Here is a 23,565-nt window from a genome sequence, read left to right as displayed (position 1 = left end):
TCCCATATTCCCAGAAATCTGTATGAAGCCCTTTCTGGAAGTATCCCATGTGTGCATGATGAGATCTAGCTGTTAGGGTGTAACCCCAAACACATTTACTAAGTAGAGTGTCTCATTGAACTCGGTAGAACTTGTAAGCAAATATGCTTAAGAACATGCTGTCAGGGTACACCTCAGGTGTGACATTGACAGTGCCTTTCAGCGTTCTACTGCTGCATAATGGAAAGAAACTGAACAGGTGCATGCCCTGTTACTCTTGGAGAAAGCGTTACCTATTGAATTTATCCTTGTCAGGAGGAAAAGGTGGTTTAAATCTAACTTGGAATTGCCCTTGTTTTGATTAATGTGTATGCAAATACATTCAAGGAAACAAAATTGGTTGGGATATCTATTTTCCAAATCAACATACTCTCAGCAATAACTTCTCTGTTCCTAGACTGTGTAAATAGCCACACATTTTCTTGGCAGCGCCCCCATTCGCTTGCTTGTTTTAAAAAGTATTTTTACTTTGCTCTTCTTTTTTTTTAAAGGGCTCTTAGAGCAGCTTACAACAATCATAAGAAGACAGTTCACACCCTTGAACTTTCAGTCTAAAAGACGCAGCCCAAAAGGAAAAGGGATCGGGCAGGTCAAGGAAAAAGACTAAATTCAGACACTATTTCTTATGTGTTATTTCAAATAAGTTTGAATAAGAGCTTTCGTCTAGCATGTAAGGTTGAAGCAAGCTCCCTGCAGCTGCTCCCTCTCTAGTCAAGGGATGGGACCAAGTTGGTCTCCACTTTGGCATGATATCCGTGTGTAAACAGCAGTTTCCCAGTGGACCTTGGTTTCCTGGCCACATGCCTTTAAAGTTGCATAGTGGGCAGAAAGCAGCAGGTACTGCTTTTCTTCAGATACGGCCTAAAGAACATAGAGCTTTGATCCATTTAAGGTGCGCATCCTCATTCTGTGCCCCCAGGCTGTGCACTTCCTTGTAAGTCTCTCTTTTGCTCTGTTGCCCACACCTTTAGGGATTCTGCTCTTCTGAAGTGCCTTCTTCTATCCCTTTGTGGATGTGGCTGCCCTCGGCTTGAAGTTCCAGTTATAACCTTGCAAACAGTTTCCATAGGCTCTTGATCTTCACTCTGCGCTGGCTGTTTCTTCTTTCTTTTTTTAAGCTTTTTCCTCCGTTGGGGCTTGTTCACTGGGGAGGGTTTCTGAGAATGTGGGGCGTAGCACCCACCAGGCCACTTACAGGAAGGGGAAGGCTCCTGAGTCAGGGCCAGCTCGGACTGGGTGGGAGCAATTTCCTAACTTGGCATTGCATCATACAGATTTTTTAAAAACAAAATAAGTGTTTTGTGTCAGCTGGGACCTGGGGAAGGGGCCAGCCCACTGGTTGAAGGAGCTGAGAAAGAAAGAGTGGAGAGGTACTTAAGGAGGTCCACTCTGATAAGTCTCCCATGAGCAACTGTACCCCAGGCCCTCTAAACTTCTCCCTCCTCCAGAATTATTCCTGACACGTGAGCTCTGGGTAAATATTTGGCCAGTGGGGTCAGGGGGGCTCTGTGCCTTTGCTTCCTGCTGGGATATTCCTGTGTGCACAGCCCAGCTGGCAGATCCATTTAGCCAAACTGCAAAGGCTGGTCCTGCCGGTGGGAATCATGCAGGCCGTGGGTGCTCTGCTCCTTCTGTTGGGCTGTACCTTCAGCACAGGTAAGAAACTTCTCTCCCATTTCTGAGTATATGCTGACTAGAGGTGGGTAAGAATTCCTGGTGAGGGGCTTCCACTCTGGGCTGCCTCCGAACTGTCAGTATTTTATGGGACGAATTCAGTTCTATACTGGAAATTTAGGTTTGCATGATTACAGTGGATTAAAGTGCTCTAGTGTGACAAATCCCTTGTGGTTTGGAAAGTGATGGGGAAACAGGCTGAAAAGTGTGGAACAAACACTTGATTAACAGGAAGACTTATAAACACTGCAAGCAAATGGTGAATTCTGCGTGTGTGGTTGTATAATTCCCCATGAGCAAATCAAAAACATGCGCAGTAAACATTAACCACAGTGTAAGCTTTGTGCATGTGAATTGGAATGGATGTTCAATAAGCAGGCTGTCTGGAAGAGCCTCTAGTGAGCAGAGTGAGGAAGAGAACTGGCTTGTCTTCCTCCCAACTCTTGCTATCCCAATCTCTCATGTCCCCTCAGAGCTCTAGATAAGCAAGCAAGAAGCAATTGCTAAGAGCAAACACAATGGGTGGAACTCAAAATTGTGCTAAGGTGGTTGTTTCATCTGTGCAGGTATTTCTGTTTGCTAGATAGAACAATCTCTCCTCTCCTTCCTCCATGCCCTGCTTTGGGGCTTCTCCAGACTCCCTAACCCAGAGCTGATTTGGAGGGGGCGTGGAGGCACACGGAGGGAGGAGAGAGGGGAACAGCCCCATAGTGCCGGTGGGACTTGTTGCACTGGTTCCGGCTAGAGCAACAACTGAGTTGAATCTGGCCTGACTTCTAGGTAGTGTCTCTGCCTCCCTCTCTCCCTTGGCGGGGCTCAAGAGCCTTTGACAGATTCATCACCAACATTCAGTGGGTCTGAATTTGGCAATGCAGTTCTATAGCTAATGCATGCAAAAAAAGCATGTACTCAACTAAAGTGTGCAAACCCCCACACATATTAATAAAAAATACCATTAATATTACATCAGAAGAAATTGTTTTCCAAAACTGTATATTATGAGAAATTTGCAGATGATTTTTTCTTTTTTTAAAAAAAAAATGTAAAGCAATGTGTAAATGAGAACAGAATTTAAGATTGGAAAAAATGAGAAATGGAAGGAAACCAAAACTGACAGATTTCTCCATCCCCAGCTCCAAAACTGTCCCTTACTCCCTGGCTTCACAAACTGCTAGAAGATCACATCTTAAGTGTTAGGGGCCCTGCTTGCTTGCTTGTTTCTCTGGATTGTGCCCTGCATCTTCTGAAGCTGGTTGGATTCTCGATTCTTTTCAAGGGGCCAGAGCAATGTGCATTTTAAAAATGTCTTTCCAGGCCAGCGTTCTCCTCTGAATGACTTCCAGAAACTAAAAGCGACTAAGCTAGTCCATTTATCCTACCAGAGGGCGGAGCAGCCCAAGGCCTTAGAAGAGTGTGCACGGGGTTGTGTCTTGTGGCTTGACTGCAGGTAAGAGGCAAAGCCAGAACACAGAGCACAAGGGCACAGGAGCTACAGAATCATACAGCGACGAACAGGAGGACCTGCCTTTGGTCCCAGGAGATGGTCTGAAGGCACGCAAGGCCATCACCTTGCTAAAGCTAAGCAGGTCTGGGTCTGGTGGTCAGTGCCTGCATGGGGAGGCCACTTGAGAATCACAGGTAGACTGCCTTAGGTTCCATGGTGGTCGGGGTGGGGAGGCAGGATAGAAATGTAACAAAATTAAAATCTAGGTCTTTGGTTTATCTAGCCTTGGTGGCCTTCAGCAAGCTGCTATCTCAGCTTCAGCATCTCTACCTTCACAGGTGGAATATAGGAATAATATTGACTTACCATACATAGTTGCTGTCAGGACTGCCGAAATAATTTATGAACACAATAAGACTTTATGCTTATTATTAGCAGAGGTGTGAGGAGGTGGCCGAGATAGAATTCAAATAACAATGGAAAGCAGAAGCTAGGGTAACTGGGAATCTGTTGTATATGGAAGCAAATGCCAAAATGGGACATGGGATATTCTGGTTGCTTTTCTGGGCCAATGAATATTCTGCTGTTGTGTCACTCCTCCAGAGCCTTCCACTACAACTTGCACAGTAATCGATGCCAGCTGCTGAATTTCACCCAGAATACACCCCACACTCAGTTGCAGAGGAATGTCCACTATGACCTCTACCAGAAAAAAGGTAGGATGGCGCAGACTTGAACTTTGCAAGAAAGGGGAATGTGAGGAATCATCACAAATGTGCAATGGAAATATGTTCTGAAGGGGTCCTTAGTCAACAGAAATGACTCTGCTGCAATTTGGAGAATAAAAGTTGTTCAATGATTGGGTGAGCTGTGAGAGTACTGACTTAAGCAGGTCAAGAGGGAGATGACCGTGGGCAGCAAGGAGCAGGCCGGGGTGGGGGCTGAGAGTTAAAATACCTATTAAGAACCCCCCACTTGTTTTTGTGGAGTAAGGGAAAAAGAGGGGGCAACTAACGTTTGCTCTATGCTAATCCGCTTGTGTCATGCCACCTTGGAATTTATCAAAGGACAGAAGTCCAGTTACACTGCCCTGCTGTGCTCAGGTGTCCTGTGCCTTTGTGCATGAGCTTTAAAGTATCTCCATCACTTGTCATCTCTCCCTTCCACAGGTTACATAAGGCGCTGCATCATGGGAAATGGGACAAGCTACAGAGGGAACCAGTCGGTGACTGAGAAGGGGAAAACCTGTCAACATTGGGGCAAAAAGACTCCGCACGACCACAGGTAAATCTTTATGAGGGATGAAGTAAGAGTGAAATATAAATCCTTAAAACAACAACATAATACAGGTGCAGTGTAAATAGTGAGAACATGGTCCTACTGTACCTTTTGGTAGTGGCGCCCGTCCTGTGGGAACGCCCTCCCGTCAAGGAAATAAACAACTATCTGACTTTGAGAAGACATCTGAAGGCAGCCCTGTTTAGGGAAGTTTTTAACGTTTGATGTTTTGTCGCCTTATTATTATTATTATTATTATTATTATTATTATTATTCTGTTGGGAGCCACCCAGAGTGGCTGGAGAAATCCAACCAGATGGGTGGGGTATTATTATTATTATTATTATTATTATTATTATTATTATTATTATTTCTTCCCAGGGCTTGTGTGTGTTAGATGAGTTAAGAAATGTCCATTGTTGAACATTGCAGGACCAGGAGCAGGAGTAGGGAACCTGTGGCCCTCCAGATGTTGTTGGACTCCCATTAGTCCTAGCCAGCATGATGATCAGAGATGATGGGAGTTGTTTGTTATCCTTCTGTCAGCAGGTTAAGACCTTCATATTCAAACAAGCCTTTGAAAGTGAATGGATTGACTGTGCTGATTGCTGGACTGTTGTCAGGGCAAACTGTATTTTAATTACTTGTACAACTGTATTTTAACTTTTGTTTTAATTAATTGTGGCTTCAAAATTGAGGTTTCTGTTTGAATAAAACAGAGGGTTGATTTTTGCAGAGAGTTCTAGATTAATTGCTAAAAGGATCCTTTTGGTTTGGAGCATTTGCCTGAGCCTGACAGTTTGCCTCTGTTCTATAAGGTTTTCCCCATCACGATATAATGGTTTGGAAGAAAATTATTGCCGAAATCCTGATGATGATGAGCATGGCCCCTGGTGCTACACTACTGACCCTACAACCCGGCACCAAAGCTGTGGCATCAAGAAATGTGAAAATGGTATGTAGATTGGCTTGAGAAACCTGCATACCACTCACTCGCTGAGCCACTGACTAATCTCACAAAATTATTCACAAAGTTACAATTATTGGCAAATATGCATTTGCACTACTGAGGTTTCAGTTTCAAACATATCATTTGAAGCACTGGTATTGCCAGGTTCAATGCTCCAATAATTTTGGAAAAATGGACCCAATATTGTAGCCTTTCAGGTGAAAGAAGCCAGTGGGATTTTCAAATCAAGTGAAGCCTCTTCCAACATCATTTTTAATTAACTCCATGAACTAGCCCAAGATCTTGTCTCTGACTAGCACTAACCCAGCAGTAGGTAGAATTCCTCAGCGTCAGTAATGAAAACAGCTAGTCTGGACTTTTGTTCCCCCTTTATGCTGAGCCCATGATTGCCATATGGGAACACAATATTGTGGATCAGGAGGACATATTTTCTGGGCCAGCGCCAGCTTGCTGTGATTGTGCAAACGATGGGTTGTATTTTACTCAAGAGTGGACCTCCTGAAATCAATGATCATGACTAAGCTAGGTCCATTAATTTTAATGGGCCTGTTCTGCATAAACCTTAGTTGGACACTGCCCAGTTATTTTAATTTGATTGTCTATAACTGAAGATGACCGTGAATTCCCCCTTCGAAATTTAGTCTTGCTAGTTGTACGGTATCTGCTGCAGATATTGAAGCAACATGCAAGAAGCATTAAGGTTAAATATGGTGCAATGATACTGAGACCTGCTTCTGTCTGATGTCTGGCATTGCCTGGTGTCTCTGCGTGTTTATTTGTGTGAGATGGCGCTGATGGTTATCAACCTACGTCCAGTCTGGTGTCCTCTCTCATCTCACTGCATGCTGGCTCTTGTCAGCTTGCTTTGCTTGTGTTGTCTGATATCTGCTTAGGTCTCAGGAGTCTCATATCTTGTCTCCGTCTGATCTTGCTTGTTTGGCCTCTGCTCAAGTTGCCTGGTGTCTTCTCTTTCTATGTGTACGTTCACATTGCTTTGCATTGGTATCGGTGCTTGCTGACAAGGCTAGCCCAAGACATTTTGCTGCCTAAGGTGGAGCAACAGATCAAGTCAACATGCCTAAGAGCCATGGGTGGCCAACTGATTGTGGCACTTGAGGCAGAAAACCCTACAAGTGCTTTTCCCTTTCCCTGCTGTAGTAAATTAAAGAACTTACCAATCACTTTTGCTGCCTGTTATGTACTGAGCTTGGATCCTAGAACAATAGGCAGGTGGGACCCTAGAACGCAACAACCTGATTGGCCTGCAGGAGCAGCCCAATCAGGCCTCAGGAGGAAGTTAATCAGCCAATTAGGCTGGTAGGATTCTAGAATGCAACCACCGATAGGCCTGCAGGAGCAGCCCAATCAGGCTCCAGGAGGGAAGCAGAGTCAGCCAATCACAGGGGACCCATTGTGCAAATAATGTATGTAAAGCCTGAGGTTTTGGGTGGAAATTCATTCACTGTTTACGAGCTGCAATAAGGAGCATGAAATCACTACGCAACTCCAAGTATATTTTACTGCCCTTTCAGGATACCTCAAACCAGCTGCCTGGGGCACACTTTGCTTGCTCAGGTTTTGCTCATCTGCTCGTGTCTTCTGGGGTTTGCTTGTGCCAGTAACTTTTGCAGAATGTGTCCTCTCTTCACCTTTCCAGCTGAGGTGTCAGGTGAGGCTTGAGCAGGCTTTATTCTGCAGTGACTCTCTCTGTCTGTCTTTGAATTACAGCTGCGTGTCTGTCATGTAATGGGGAGGACTATCGTGGCTTCGTGGATCACACTGAGTCTGGCAGAGAGTGCCAACGATGGGACCTGCAGCACCCTCACAGGCACCCATACCAGCCAAACAAGTACTAAGTTCCAGTCCTTGGGAAACATATTAAAGGGCAGGGTAGGGACATTTCACATCATAAAGTGACTGGGGAGCCCCTCGTTATGGAGCTTTTTGGCAGACGTGGGAATCTGCCCATAGCTGTCAACTTTTCCCTTTTCTTGCGAGGAATCCTATTCAAAATAAGGGAATTTCCCTTAAAAAAAGGAAAATGTTGACAGCTATGAATCTGCCCCAAGCTACATTGGTGCCTCACAGTGAACTACTAGGCCCGTAACAGAAATTGGCCAGTGGGCGCATTTGGAATTTTGAGAAAATATTGTTGGTCACAAAGTGGCTGCTTTGTAGAGTGTCTGCATAGCACAAAATGGTTCCCACATTTAAAAGAGGAGAGGAAAAGCTGTGGGCATGCCCCCCCCCCAAATGGAAAAAGGTGCCTACACCAGCCACCGTGGTGCTTGTTGAGAAGGAGAAGCTATTTGCATCTCTCCTTTGTTCAGAGGGGGATATTCAGTCCTGACATCCAGTGAAATGTGTGCATATCGGATGGGACATATTCAAATAGGACAGACCGAGACAGAAGCAGGAGCTGCCCTTTTATCTTCCTGCAGGAGGTGCAAATTGTGGTTTGTTGTAGGAGCAAGTGAAAAGAGAAACAATGTGCACATGGTTTCACACACATCCTTCTTCTCTCTCCTGCTGCTTAAAGATACCCTGATAAAGACCTGGATGACAATTACTGCCGTAATCCTGACAGTTCCGAGCGTCCTTGGTGTTACACAACAGATCCAACTAAGGAGCGAGAATATTGCCACATTCGGAAATGCAGTAAGTCCTCCTGAGATTTCAGGCAGTGGCGGAGCAAGCCAATTGGGCGCCTGGGGTGACGCGCGTGCCCTGCATCCAGGAGCAGGGCCAGCCAGGGCAGGACACTCTGTGGGGCCTCCAAGGAGTCTGCCTGCCTCCTCCCACTCAGCTGTCCTACAGCTGAGGGGGAGGCGGCAGGTGGACCGCTTGGGGTAGTGTGTAGCCTGCGGGCGCCCAAGCCACCGCGTCATTCCCAGGAGAGGCTCAGGCGCGCTGCAGGCCCAGCGGTGAGTGCCGCCTGGCATTTTGTCACCCCCCTCAGTGGTGACACCCAGGGCAACCTGCTCCCACCGCACCCCTCTTTCTCCACCCCTGATTTCAGGGTTCACCTGATAGCAACAATAGGGAGAGTATTGTCTTGAAGGGTATGCTACTGAGTGAAATCTGTTCCTAAGAAAAATTCAGCAGGTTGACCCCTGCCTGCTGGGTTTCCCTCTTCTGCTCACCCTTTGAGGTGGCATTGTCCCCACCACTGTTATTAGTGATTTGAGAGCCAATTAATTTTGCACTTGTTTCACCTGCTGATGTGAGAGGACAGGGAGTACAACATGTTCTTATGGAATAAAAGGGAGGAGAGGGCAGAGCAGAGCAGCCATTTAGCAACAGACACCTCTTTCCCTTTCAGTTCAATAGAGAAGATTGGGCCCACCTTAACCCAAGGTCCACACAAGAGCCAGTGACAATGAGCTTTGGCAATGATATGTTTGTTCTCAAGGGGAGTGTGCAAATGTCCGTAGAAACTCACACTGAACAATCCTAAATTCACTTAGCATGGACTCAGCTATAGGTGGTTAAATATGCACAGGTGCCCAAGGTGAAAAATTCCCATTTATCTTCACCTCAGCATCTACCTGATGCACGCGACCTCTGACCCCAAAACTTCCACTCCCAAAACGGGTGATGCACACAAATCTGCATTTTCCTGTGAAGTCTGTAAAATGCTGTCTTGAAAGTCTAAAAATCAATTCTGAAACTGATCATCATTAATTTAAAAAACATCCAGAATGTAAGCACATATGTAAAATATCAGTTTTGAAACTTCAGCTGCAACCCTCTCCCACAAATGAGTAACTTGAAATTTTGTTTCACAAGGCCTTTGAAGTGTGTTTAGAATTAGTTTTGTAGCTATGTTTTTTCTGTCTTATTTATGATGTATGCTACTATATTGGTGTGGTAAAATTGGTTTTTGAAATAATTGTGGCTTTGATTTCCTTTTTTCCACCCCTGGAAGTAGAGAAGCGCCGACACCTCCCGTCTACAACCAGCTGCTTCAGAATGAAAGGAGAAGACTATCGAGGCAAAGTGAACATCACTGCAACGGGAATCCCCTGCCAACGCTGGGACTCTCAGATGCCTCACCGTCACCATTTCCTGCCTGAGAAATATGAGTGCAAGTAGGTCCTTATTCAGCAACATGGAGGGTCTCTTGAATTTGCCCAGTCCCCAGAAGTTTCAGGTGCAAGTTGAGCCCAGTTAGGAGTCTTTTGGTGCTTCTGTGGGCAGGTGAGGAAGCTGCTGATACTCTGTCTTGCAATATCTAGGGGCCTTAAGGAGAATTATTGCCGGAATCCGGATGGCTCAGAGGCCCCTTGGTGTTTCACTAGCCTCCCCAACATCAGGACGGCCTTTTGCTTGCAGATCAAACGCTGTGCTGAGGATGTGCAGACAGAAGGTGAGAGCTGGATGGACTGGTCTGATGAGCTGGGATCGAGTGGGATCCTTTCAACAGTGATTCTTTCTTTTCTCTTTCTATTCAAGTCTGAGTAGCGCCAATATAATATAAAATATTATTATATTATATTTATAGTATAGTATAGTATAGTATGGGTCAGCGGGTGGCGCTGTGGGTAAAAGCCTCAGCGCCTAGGGCTTGCCGATCGAAAGGTCGGCGGTTCGAATCCCCGCGGCGGGGTGCGCTCCCGTTGCTCGGTCCCAGCGCCTGCCAACCTAGCAGTTCGAAAGCACCCTCGGGTGCAAGTAGATAAATAGGGACCGCTTTCTAGCGGGAAGGTAAACGGCGTTTCCGTGTGCAGCTCTGGCTCGCCAGAGCAGCGATGTCACGCTGGCCACGTGACCCGGAAGTGTCTTCGGACAGCGCTGGCCCCTGGCCTCTTGAGTGAGATGGGCGCACAACCCCAGAGTCTGGCAAGACTGGCCCGTACGGGCAGGGGTACCTTTACCTTTACCTTTATAGTATAGTATGGTATGGTATGGTATGGTATAGTATAGTACTGTATTATAATATTGCACCATAAAAAAGCTTTTGTATGTGATTTGGTATTGGAGGGTTTGACAGAGGTTTCCAAGTTTACAGCTACCAAGCATAGAATCACTTAACTATATAAAAGAACAAGTCTTGCTGAAGTCATACCAACATGGCCTCTGTAAGGCTAAGTCCTGTCTCACGAACCTTTTTGAGTTCTTTGGAAATGCCAAGAAGCAAACAGATAGAAGCGGTCCAGCTGACACTTGACTCTCAGTTGCAGTTGACTTTCGCAAAGCAACGGCACCGGGGCCCGTGACGCTGAGTCTCCTTTTTAGAGGTCTTCTTGTGGATCAATAACTGGTTCAGAAACAGGAAGCAGTGAGTGGGAATTATGGAAAAGTTCTTCCAATGGAGAAAGTGGAGTCCCTCCCAGATCAGTATCCAGACCTGTGCTTTTTATCTTGTTCATAAATGACCTAGAGTTAGCAGGTAAACAGTGAGGTTGCCAGGTTTGCTGATTAATTGTTCAGGGTGGTTCAACAGCAGCAACAACAGGGATGGCTTCCTTGGCTCCTCATAGGCATCTGGTTACGCCCTGTGAGAACAGGAGGCTGGACTAGCTGGATAATTGCCCTGATCCACCAGGCTGTTTTTATGTCCTTACGGTTTGCTGTGTTAGAGATGATATTGAAGTGTATAGTAGGCAATGGCACTCAAGTGGGTCATTTGTCCTCACAGACTGTTATCATGGAAATGGAGTCGAATATCGAGGCACCGTTAGTAAAACCCGGAAGGGAATCACTTGCCAGAAGTGGAAAGAGCAGTCACCTCACAAACCACAGTGAGTATGTGATGGTCTGTCCTAATGAAAATTTCTCAACCATATGAGTTCTGAAGGTAAAGAGCCTGCTCCCCCCCCCCTGGATTTTGGGGCCTAGCCATCAATTCCTTTCCCAAAAGCTGTAAGCCCTGTACACCCCCAAAATAAATAGGGGGGGGATAGAATAGAGTAAAATAAAGTGCACTTCTTTGTCATTTTTAATATTTCAGGTTACCTGAACCTGTCAGCACTGTATTGGTACAGAATCAGTACACCATACCACATCCCTGTGTAGCAACAGTGAGGAAGAGGGATTGTCTTATTGTGGGGGGAATCTGTACTAGCACTGGAGAAAGGAGTACACAGCCCGCAAAGAACTAAATTTGAAAAATAAAATAAAATGAGAAGATCAACAAATAAAATAAAAAAAATAAAATAAAATAAAAATGGGATATTGGAGGGGGATGTTGTAGCCTTGCCAGTGTTTATCACTTTAAAAATTGCGAATAACTACCTGAGTCGGTGCTTCCACATTTGAGTGGCTTAGTTTGGCTTTTATTCTAAAGAAAAGAAGAAAACATACAAAAAATAACCCCTTCTGCTTAGTGTCATTATGTTATGTTGCTTCTGCTATTACATTTGAGATGGTATCACTAGCTGTGGGGAAAGAATTGCACCCCCCCAACAATATAAATATTGTCATTTGTATGCTGGGAAATGCAAATACCTGCTCAATGCAGGTGCTCCCAAATGTCTGAATCAACCACAACAAATAACTGAAAGTGGGGTATCTGTTGCATCACAAGGAATTCTTCCAGATAGGTCTTGGGGATTTAGGGAACAAGCGGCAGTCAAGTGTTCATGTGCTGAAGGGATGGTTGTCCTTTCTTTCTCCTAGGGTCTTCCCTGTCATGTTCCCCACTGTGCATCTTGAAGAAAATTATTGCCGCAACCCTGACAATGACAGCCATGGCCCCTGGTGCTACACCATGGATCAGAAAACTCAGTTTGATTACTGTGCTATTAAGCCATGTGGTGAGTTTCTGAGCCAATGTTGAGAGTTAGGCCAATGTCATGATGAACATGACCCCCCTATCCTGGTCAGTTCTACCAATAGTGGGCAACTTGCGACCCCTGCCAGCTGTTTTGTTCACTCTATGGAGTGAAGCCTTTGGCTTACCTTGCCTGTTCTGTATTGGTTAGTTTGTAGGTTTGTCTGCAACGCAGCAACCCCCTTGGGCATTTTGATATTGGAATAACATTTGACACACGCATTCTGTATTTCAGGTTTTATTTTTTTTTAAAATAATTTTTATTAAGGTTTTCCAAATTAAAACAAATAAAATCCAATTCATAAACTTTTTCCAATATCTAGGACTTCCCCTCCCCACCCCCTCTTGTGTTCCAAATCTTCCAAAAAAGCAATAATATTCAACAAATTCTTATTCCCAAAATACACTCATCATCAATATCAATTTATCCAAATTTCCATCCCCTAAGGTCGACCTATTCCCTTCCACGAGTTCCCCCCTTTCAAATATAATACAGATGAAAATAGAATAAAAACAAACAATAATTTTACAACCTTTGGATTCCAAATTTCCCTCCCCTCTTTCCCTGTTGCGTTCCTCCTATCCCTCCACTTCTAATGTCTTCCTGATGAACCCACATTTCACTAAACCCACATCCCTCTGGTTCTTTACCGGTCTTTTTTTTTTTAAATTACAGATGTCCAATCATAGAAGGAGTCTATCAAAGGGGGCCCATTTCTTCTATCCAGATTTTTATATCCAGGAGTATAAACTCCAATTTTATATCCATAAGCTTGTCAAATCTGGATATCCCTAATGTTCCCACTCCAGTTCTGTCCAGTTCTTGTTGTTTCCTTGTTCTTGTCAATCACTCTCCTCCTTTTTACTTCCCTGTTCCCTCACAGAAATGTTCTTTTTCCAAAGGCTTCTAGTGTCTCTACAGAGGCTTGTTATTCAGGAGCAAAACATTACATCATGTTCCTTTCATTTTTCAACAGATTAATCCATTGTTTCCAGTAAAGTGTAGGCCTCTGTAGACAAAATAATGTTCCATTTCTGCAGTTTCCCAGGAGATTAAAAGTTCTATCCAACTGTTCAAGTTTCCCGTCGAAAACACATGCAATGTCCCTCAGCTCCTCTAGGTGGATTACAATAACAAAGTTCCCTTCCAGATCACATCCGCCAGTCCAAATAACTTATAAATCCTTATTTGAAACAATTTATCTCCAATTTATAACAAATGTAACCGGCAAAGTCCTCATAACAAAGTCTCAATTTCATTCTTCCGTTTTGACAGCTCTTTGACAGCTGTCAAAACCTCCGTTATTCTTCTCCAGGCATTTTCACGAATCGCTCCAGGGATTCCGGGGGGGTTGCTTTTTAATCCGAATTCCACTTTTCTCCTCCAGCTCAATCTTATAAATTTCCCTCGCGAAGTTGCTAGTTCGGCAAGATAAGGTTCCTCTCGATCTTAGTTATCCAGTCCTTTGTTTTGGCTCTTCTACAATTTGGGGGGGGGCTGACTTCCTTTTTTCCACCTCCCCCGTTCGCTCCAAATTCTAAAAATTTATCCCTCTTTTTAGTCCATATTCCAATTACTCACGGGTTCTTCTTTTGGGTCCAAATTTTCAATAGAAGAAGTCAGCGCTCTCCGCCGGATGGCATGCGGCTGCGCTCGGCAGGGATAGCAGAGGACTCAAAGCACCACGCTCCTCCCCGGCACCCGATCCGTAGCCTTTAAAAAGGCTCCTTCACGAATCGAGAGGGCGCTGACGGTGCCAGCCGAGTCTCCATGTCCACGGCCTCCGTGGCCGTGGTTTTTAAGGGTCCCCGCATCGCCGGTGCGGTAGGACCCAGCCCCTGCCGAGCAGGCTCCCTCCGGAGCTCGGAGGGAGCCCGCCATTCGGCGATGGCGCCGACCCGGAAGTCTGTATTTCAGGTTTTAAACCCCAGCTTGACCCCCTACACCTGTTTTGAAGAAGGCCTGTAAAGCACACTGTTGCTCTGTTTCAGCATTGCAAAACATGCAAAAATGATCACATGTGATAGAAGATTGCATGTGGTTGGAGATTAAAATCACCCTGTTAACAGCACTGGGCTGAGAGGAGAGAGTTAAACCATTCTTCTCAGTTTAGCATTGAAGCAGGACAATTTCTCCATTACGGAGTTGATCAGCATTAAACCTCTTCCCACAGCTTAGTGCTGTGCTGGACAAATCATCCCATTGCAACAAACAGCAGCAAGGAGAAATTTAACTTCTTCTCTCAGCCCAGTGCTGTGATGGGGATGAGTGTGGTCTGTTCCTGAGTACGAGTAGATTAAAATTGCCCTGTTCTTGTATAGAGTTGAAATGGGGCATCCAGTTTTACTGAGGGCTGGCAGGCCACCTGCAGAGACTTGGCAGGATAGATTTGTCCTGCAGGTTCACCAGCCCTGAAGTATATAGTAATCAAATGGTGTACAGAAAGCAAGTGTTGTGTTTGCACATGTCAACCAGCCCTTTGTTTCCTCTTTTTAGCCAGTGATAATAAGCTGTCCAACTTGCTGAACCCGGGTAAGTCTCCTGTGCCTGATGCCTGTGACAGTTGGGAAGGAGGCAGTTCTGATGAGAAGGGAGTGCAGCTGGGCTGGGGAACCTGGACTTTGCCAACAAGCTTTGGAAGTTGAAATCTCTTGTTTTGCTTTTAACCACCGAGAGCATTCTGCCTGACTTCGCTCTCACATTCCTGGTTGCAGATAACGTGGTCTTTGACCAATGTGGCAGGAGGGACGAACGAGTGCAGCTTCGGGCTCGTATTGTGGGCGGGCGACCTGGGAACTCGCCTTGGACGGTCAGCATCCGCAATCGGTGAGAAATATACGAATGCTGGTGGTGGAGTTCCATAAGGAAGATGAAATGTTTTCAATGGTCTGGACACATCTGCTATGGGGAAGAAATCAGAGTGAATCTGTCCAGCAGGAAGCACTGATGGGAAAAGAGCCACCTTAGTAATCCAATGGCTTCAAGGGGAGATTTCAGCCCTGTGATACTGCCTCATTTCATTTATCCTTCATCTTCGTTACTCATCTCTCACTGTGTGTTCCAAGCAATGAAAGCACTGCAAAAGGGAAAGTTCTCTGGCTGGCAAGCTGATCGGGTTTTTGTGTATTATATGTCTTACAGGGAATTAGTCCATTTCTGTGGAGGATCATTGGTGAATGAGCAATGGGTCATTAGCACACGCCAGTGCTTCTCTTCCTGGTAAGCATTTTATCTGGCTTTTCTCTGACGTTTCCTGCACTATCTCCTTCTGGTGCCCCTTGTGAAAGGCAGTGCAGTAGTACCCCGGGTTGCATACACTTCAGGTTACACGGTTACATATGCTTCAGGTTACAGACTCCGCTAACCCAGAAATAGTACCTTGGGTTAAGAACTTTGCTTCAGGATGAGAACAGAAATTGTGCTCTGGCAGCACAGCAACAGTGGCAGGCCCCATTAGCTAAAGTGGTACCTCAGGTTAAGAACAGTTTCAGGTTAAGAATGGACCTCTGGAACGAATTAAGTTCTTAAGCCGAGGTACCACTGTACTGTTGTTTTGTGGCAGAGCCTAATTCCTGATACTGCACAGGAAACTGCTGAGGGGCTGCCTTGCTGAAACAATTGACTGTTGGCCAGTCATTTATCCTAGATGGAAATAGCCTCTGCAAAAGGGGGGAGGAGGAATGCCATGGGTAAAGAAACACCCTAGCTCAGCTTTCCCAACTCTTGATGATTCGGACTACAACTCTGGTCAGCCATGCTGGCTAGGGCTGAGGGGAGTTGTAGTCCAAATATCCAAAGGGCTCGTGGTTTGCAGAGGCTCAGCTAGCACAGCTCATTTAAAGCACTCAGTCAACAGCAGCTTCAGTTCCTGTCCCAGAGTTGCATTCAGTTCAAGTTCACTTTCAAAGGAGGAAGCTGCAAACTGCATTTTTTTTAAAAAAAAAAAGTATGGCTTGTCTTAATATGCCTTTGCTGTGACCTCTGTTAGCAACAACTAAACCCAAAAAGTAAACTATAAACAAATGTAAAATGTCTGAAAAGACAAGAGCATCGTTACCCAGTCCACAAAGGCTATACAGATGTACTTTAGAAGTCGAATGGAATCCGTTCCGGAAGTCCATTCAACTTCTGAAAAGTTCGGAAACCAAGGCGCAGCTTCTGATTGGTTCCCGATTGCTCAGGCATGTTGGAAACAATAGTGAAAGCTGCACCGGACGTTCAGCTTCCAAAAAAAAGTTCGAAAACTGGAACACTCACTTCTGGTTTTTGATTGTTTGGGAACCAGAATGTTCGACGCCCAAGGTGTTCAGGAGCCGAGATACGACAGTAATGTCAAAGCCAGTCAAGCCTACCTGAGGAGGATGTTCCAGAGTTGGGATGCTAACACCAAAGAAGCAGTCATAACACACTTATAAAGGAGCTCAAGTAGAAAAGCTGCCACTTAGGATTGCAATCTTTGGACCCCTATGATAACTGTGTTCCTCTTATTGGCAGTGAAGCTGACTTGTCTGGTTATCAAGTCTGGCTTGGGACACTCTTTAGGAACCCTGGTCCCAACGACCCTGACAAACAGGCCATTCCCATCTCCAAGATTGTGTGTGGCCCCTCCGAGTCTCTTCTGGTGATGCTGAAACTGGAGAGGTGAGTGCCTTTTGGAGATGGGCTCTGTGTCTACTACAGAATGGATGTGGCTTCCATGTTTTGTATCCTAAAACAGGGGTGGGGAATGTTTTTCAGCCTGCATCCCTTTCCTGGCAATGTGCCAATGGTAAACAGTTCCAGAGGCAAAAGTGGGCAGAGCAACAAATGTAAATTCTATCTTTGTACAGCTGGCTACTTTCTACACACACCTATCCAGACAAGCAAGAGGCACCCTCAGAATTCAATGACACATTCTAGGCAGGCAAAAACACCTGTGGTGTGATGCAGGGCCAATGAGTGTGTGTGAACTGCAGAGAGGCCAGATAGAGAGGCCTAGATATCATTCCAGGGCCTGAGGTTCCACAGCTCTGTCTGAAGATGTCGATGGATCCTATTTACCCATTGCACTTGCACATTCTTGAATATGTGTAGACTGGTTCTTGAGAAGACCACCCTCATTGACATTGGAGAGTCCAACTGGATGCTGTGAAATCTTCAAGTCTTGGAAAGGGAATGATGACCGTCACCCCACATAAATGCACACATTCAGCACAGTGAGGTGGGACTGAGCAGTGCATGGAAGACTGAGGGTGTCCCATACCTGCCAGTGCAATTCCACAGCCCAATGTGGGGTTGGGGGACCAGCCAGCCTAGTTGTTCTTATCTTGGGGCCTTGGCATTTAACCTTTTTTTTAAATAGGGGCAGGGGCAGGGCCATAGCTTAGTGATGGGCCATCTGTTCTGCATGCATGGTTCAATCCCAGGCATCTCCCTATAGGGCTGGGATGACTCCAGTCTGGAACCCCATTGCCAGTTGAAGCAGACAGAACTGATCTACATAGGCCAAAGGTGTGGTTCAGTATAAGGCAGCTTCCTATGCTCCTTTTTGTGTTAGGTTAACAGAAAACAGATAATTTTTTATTATTACATCAAAAGATATAGACACACACTATTATTATTATAGTAGACGCCAATATATTTTTTTGTTTGGCTTGCCTCTTGGCCTAGGTGCATAACACTAAATGATGGCTCAAGTGTAGAGTGCCTCCTACCACCTTGGAAGTTGGGGCACCATCTTCTGTCCTTCAGCTAGAATTCTACTCCTGTGGTTCATTCTATGGAGAACTATAGCCTTCAGGGGAGCAGTCTGTGAGGGCAGTGATATGTGCAAGAGGGAGTTGGCAGATGAGAAAGATAAAGTGATGTGATGTGATGGATGGATTTCAACAGGAGTGTTTAACAGGTGGAACAGGATATCCAGGACAAGGCTAAATTCAGCATCAGTTTTAGGTTTTGAGGATGTTGTTTCTCCTCTGCCTGATTGACAGGCACCTCCCTTTCCTGGACCTAGCAATGGTGATGTTCTCCTGGAAGCCAAATTCTGAGACTCCTCTTCCCTGGGGAGTTCCAGGGAAATGCGATTGTAATTCTCACCTGTAGTGGATTTCAGTGAGTTGTGTGGTTGTCTCCATATCTCAAAGCTCTTATGCCATGGAATAGTGGAAGCACAACAGAAGGAACTTCACTGGTCATCAACAGCCCTTGCCAGAAGTAGGAATCTTACTTACATCACCCTTCTTGAAAGGCTAGCCAACCCTACTTTGCCTCTACTGATAACTTTTGAATATCCTCCTATCTCAGAAACTGAACCAACCTAAATCAGGAATGACTGATAAGTGGTCAGACTGTAGTTCCCAGCATCCCTGACCATTGGTCATGCTAGCTGTGGTTAATGGGAGCTGGAGCCCAACGACATCTCCTACAGGATCTGCTCCCTGCTCATAGCTATGTGTAGAAGCTATTGCCACACACACAGAATGACCGTATTTTTCCGTGTATAAGACGCCCCCGTGTATAAGACTCCCCCTACTTTTGGGGACCCCAAATTTAGAAAATGGGCATATGCACTATCCGTGTATAAGATGCCCCCAGATTTTTAACCTTATTTTAAAGTAAAAAAACCTAGCTTATACATGGAAAAGTTCGGTAAGCGTTGCAGTTGCATGAGCAGCCAGCCACAGGCATGACGCTGGCACAGCCAGCAACTTGCAGTGGTATTATCTTGGCTCTCTTATTTGAATATTGGTGGTTTTATAGCCTCTTTCTTTCTTTCTGAAGGCCAGCAATTCTGAATCAGCGTGTGGCACTGATCTGTCTTCCCCCTGAGCGTTACATTGTGCCTGCGAACACCGTATGTGAGATTGCAGGATGGGGAGACACCAGAGGTACAGTCTCAGAAAAAGGGCATTGGGGAACAATTGGTGGGTAGGTTTTTTGTTTTTTTACTATATTTATACAAGGCCACTCAGTAAGATTGTTATCTGGGTGACTCTGTTTTTTATTTTTATTTTATTATTTTGTATCATTGAAACAAGAGTGTGCAGCATAACAATATTAAAATAATAATAATAATAGAAGCAGATAATTACAATACACAGCACATAAATAGTGGTTCAGGACACTAAAACCTCAGATTTGGGAATTTGTTTTAAGTGTTTATCTGGTGCTTAAATTATCGGATAAAAGGTACCAGGTGAGTCTCTTTGGGAAGGGCACTTCACAACCGAGTGCTACCATTGTGGAGTCCCCTCCCCCAGGCAGTCTGCCATCTTGCTTCACTTGGTGGGGGCACCTGAAGAAAGGCCACTGAAGAACATTCAAGGTCCAGGTATATAAATGTGGAAGGAGGCCATCTTTGATCTGACCTGGTCCTAAGCCATTAAGCACTTGGAAGGTTAATACGGGCGCTTTGGATTGAGACTGGAAATGGTCTGAGAACTAGAGCAGCTAACAAAATTCTGGAGCAATATGACTGAATCACTCAGTCCCAGTTAGCAATATTGTAGTCCTGTATTGGGCCAACTGCAGTTTCTGAACTTTTCTGAAAGGCAACCCCACACACCACACATTTCAGTTCTCTAAACAGAATCATGGTCTGGCAGCCACTCACTCTTCCAATTTGCCAGGAACTTCTTTAGTGGCTACTCTCTAATTCCGTGTATTCTCACTTTCCTTCCTTCTGCCACATCAGCTGCAGGGCTTATGTTCCCCAGTTGAATAAAAAGCTTTGATGCATGCTGGACCCACTCACTGGCCCTGCCTCACAGTGTGTGCCCCTCATGACATGGTCCAGCTATACAGGAGGTTGCCTAAGCCAGTTCATCCTCACCACCATTTGTTGATTTGTATGCCACTTTTCCAGGAGATTGTGCCCAGAGTGGCTCACAGCATATCAAATGAGCAATAAGGATAACAGTTCAAAGAATATTATTAGAAACAACCATAATATCAATAAATAAGTACAAAAAGCCAACATTGTATAAAACAGTGCAAAAGTTAAAATTAGGTTAACACCTTAAAATTAGACTACTGTATTGCCAAACACAGAAATAAAAAGTATTGTGTAATATACCTGTATCCCTTAGCGTGGTTCTGAGAGACTCCTCAAGCATCCAGGGAGCCTGCTCCCATCTCTCACTTGGGGTAGTTCAGACACTCCTATACTAGCTCTCACCAACAGGAGTCTTATACCCACCATTATCATAGGTCTGAAGCCAAACAGGCAGCCAATAATTTTCCTTCCACACTAATTTTCCTTCCACACTTCCCCACCCACCCAGATTTCAAGCCATAAACAAAGTGTTTTTTTGGGGGGGATACTGCCCTCACCCTCAGGGTGACCCCCAACCGTTGATCCTAAGCCTCTGATTCTGCTCCCCATGCAGGCACTGGTAATGAAAATGTCCTCAATGTGGCCAAGCTGCCAATCATGAGCAACCAAGACTGCAATGTGGCTCTTCGAGGCCGTGTGAAGGAGAGTGAATTGTGCACAGCGCCCTTGAACGTACCTGTGGGAGCCTGTGAGGTAAGCAAGGCAGGGTATGTGAGCGGCTGAACTGAGCTGCTTTGAGTGCTCTGATATGTGAAGTGAGACACATATCCTCCTTCTGCTTCTCATGTAGATTCCCAAGAGAAGGAGGGACCTGCAGAGAGGGAAGGAAGACAGGGTTAGGAAAAGGCTATAAAGGTTAAGATCAGTACCAGGAAACAGTCCTCTGAGGGAAGAAGTGGATGAGGGGATCCACAAAGAAAGGAACTCATGACAGGGAAAGGGGAGACATAAATACTTGAGCAAATTCTAAGAAGAAAAACCACCTCTTGTGCCTTGATGGTGTTGCTCTGCCCTACAGGCACCGAGCCATTTTTTGTTTGAACTGAATTTGTCTTTTGTTCTCCGCTTCACACCTTCAGCGTGACTTTGGAGGCCCCTTGGCTTGCTTGACTCATGACTGCTGGGTGTTGGAAGGTGTGATCACTCCCAACCGCGTTTGCGCTCACAAAGAGAAGCCTGCCACCTTCATCCGTGTCTCCCTTTATGTTGACTGGATCAACAAAGTAATGAAGTTGAGCTGAGCTGTGTGGCTGGAACCAACTCATCATGAAGTCTTCCTTCCTCCACAATCACCATCCTTGAGATCTGAGGTCCTTTAATAAGGATCAGTGTTGCCAAATGAGAGGACATTTTCCAAGCCGGGCTGTGAACTTTGGGGGAACATTGTGCTGAGCCTGCCCTTTAGGAGCACATAGGTGATGCTTTTGAAACAAATGCTGCCATAACCCGGACACACTTTTCTTCCCCTTCTACAGGAATAGCTGTCATCATGGAATCACAGGTATATCAATAGAAGAAAACACCACCAAACTGATACAGTAGTAATTTGTTTGAATGCATCGCAGCACAATCCCATGTATCACAGAATTGTAGAGTCGGAAGGGACCACAAGGACCATCTAGTCCACCCCCTGCAATGCAGGAATCTTTTTGCCCAATGTGGGGCTCAAACACACAACCCTGAGATTCAGAGTCTCGTGCTCTACAACCTGAGCTAATTTTAAAATCATTTCAAGTCAGGCTTCTACATTGGTTTATGTACCTTCCATACAGAAACACACACTTTCAGAAGGTTTGAACAAATAATATTGGTGTCATGCTCTCCCCAGCAGCAACAAAACCGCAGTAGCTCTTTTACACACTTTCTCATCTCTTTGAAGGAAAGTTCCCTCTCTCCCTCCCAGGGACTGTCATATAGGCTGAGGCCACACCGCAGGCTCCATGTCACTGCATCCCCCACTAAGCAAGGCACCGGGTTTCCTAAGAACTTCCATCTGTCTGTCTTTCTTGTTACAAAATAAGTTTCCATATTGTTGGTATTATTATTATTATGTCATTAAAAAGAACTTTGTAATAAATTAATAGTAATAATTCATTCCTTTTTGTCAAAATTCATTGGCTGAAAGAAAGCTTCATTATTCAGGCTTTGTGTAACCTAATTTTTTTTAACCATTAATGAAATCCTCTTTTTAAGTCCTGATTCCGAAGGGCAACAAACAGTGCGAAGTTGAACAAACAGTTCAAAGTTCCTCTGAAACTATTAATAACAGAGTACAGGCAATACTTAATGCAAAGCATGATGCTCCAACATTGTTGAAGGTCAGATGCTCTAACATTGTTGAAGGTCAGTGCATGGCTGACCTTATCAGTGCCTGGGAACTCACAAAGTAACTTACTTTTCCAATGGAAAAGTATACTACAGTGGTGCCCCGCAAGACGAACACCTCGCAAGACGGAAAACCCGCTAGATGAAAGGGTTTTCCGTTTTGGAGGCGCTTCGCAAAACGAATTTCCCTATGGGCTTGCTTCGCAAGACGAAAATGTCTTGTGAGTTCCTGCGGGGGTTTTTTCCCTTCCCCCCCTTTTTCCTAAGCTGCTAAGCCGCTTATCAGCTGATCCGCTGATAAGCCGCTTAACAGCTGATCGCTAAACCGCTAATAGCGCTAATCCGCTAAGCTGTCAATGGGCTTGCTTCGCAAGACGAAAAGACCGCTAGACGAAGAGCCTCACGGAACGGATTAATTTCGTCTTGCGAGGCACCACTGTATACTATACTATACTATACTATACTATACTATACTATACTATACTATACTCTACTCTACTCTACTCTACTCTACTCTACTCTACTCTACTCTACTCTACTCCAAGTACTATACTATACACCCTAATCTCCAAGTGATGCGAGATTACCAGGGTTCCAGGCACTTACTCAGGATTCATGTTTCCTTTTGTTAATGAGGCACAGTGGAGACTGTGGTATCTTTATGATATATGGTTATTTACACATACTGTATATTCATAGAATTGTAGAGTTGGAAGCGACTACGTGGGTCATCTAGTCCAACCTCCTGCAATGAAGGAATCTTTTGTCCAATGTGGGGCTCAAGCCCACAACCCCCATTTTATATTTGTGCAGCTGGCTCTTCTTGCCTAAGGGCAGAACCTTACATTTGTCCCCATTGAAATTCATTGTATTAGTTTGGGCTCAGTTCTCCAATACGTTAGGGTAATTTTGAATCCAAATTCTGTCTTTTAGTTTCCCCTCCCAGTTTGGTGTCATCTGCAGATTTGATGAGCACCCCCTCAATGCTTTTCTCCAAGTCATTCATAAAGACATTGAACAACAATAATCGGCCCAGGACAGAACCCTGTGGCACCTCATTTGTCACTTTCCCCCCAGGAGGATGAGGAACCATCGGAGATGGAAAACAGATACAGTTACCACTGTGCTAAATAAAAGACACATCTTTGCATTTCCTGTTTTGGAAAACAGCAACAAGCAAATATGTGTGCTTTTTTAATACACCAAAGAAACAAAACCCTATCATGATTTGACTGGTAAACTGATC

The 23,565-nt window shown here is 45.0% G+C and overlaps 1 protein-coding gene across 4 annotated transcripts; it reads left to right on the top strand.

Annotated features, from left to right (window-relative positions):
• The first annotated feature begins 657 nt into the window (after nucleotides 1-657).
• On the top strand, nucleotides 658-22,088 carry MST1 (macrophage stimulating 1). Of its 4 annotated transcripts, none has more exons than XM_081900285.1 (18): nucleotides 658-1,695; nucleotides 3,028-3,160; nucleotides 3,761-3,873; nucleotides 4,327-4,441; nucleotides 5,254-5,390; nucleotides 7,134-7,254; nucleotides 7,945-8,063; nucleotides 9,334-9,496; nucleotides 9,644-9,774; nucleotides 11,047-11,149; nucleotides 12,027-12,163; nucleotides 14,678-14,713; nucleotides 14,896-15,007; nucleotides 15,323-15,400; nucleotides 16,676-16,822; nucleotides 18,941-19,083; nucleotides 20,548-20,687; nucleotides 21,074-22,088. In XM_081900285.1, the coding sequence occupies exons 1-18, from the start codon at nucleotides 1,644-1,646 to the stop codon at nucleotides 21,233-21,235; spliced, it is 2,142 nt and encodes a 713-aa protein (XP_081756411.1). In that variant the 5' UTR covers nucleotides 658-1,643; the 3' UTR covers nucleotides 21,236-22,088. The 4 variants fall into 4 exon arrangements, with proteins under 4 accessions (XP_081756411.1, XP_081756412.1, XP_081756413.1 ...); XM_081900286.1 differs by having other exon boundaries at nucleotides 659-1,695; nucleotides 9,337-9,496; XM_081900287.1 differs by having other exon boundaries at nucleotides 1,260-1,695; nucleotides 18,941-19,047.
• The last annotated feature ends 1,477 nt before the right edge of the window (nucleotides 22,089-23,565 follow it).

Source organism: Podarcis melisellensis (genome assembly GCF_964234715.1).
Source record: "Podarcis melisellensis genome assembly, chromosome: 2".
Lineage (NCBI taxonomy): Eukaryota > Metazoa > Chordata > Lepidosauria > Squamata > Lacertidae > Podarcis > Podarcis melisellensis.
This window is presented reverse-complemented; position numbering and strand designations above follow the sequence as displayed.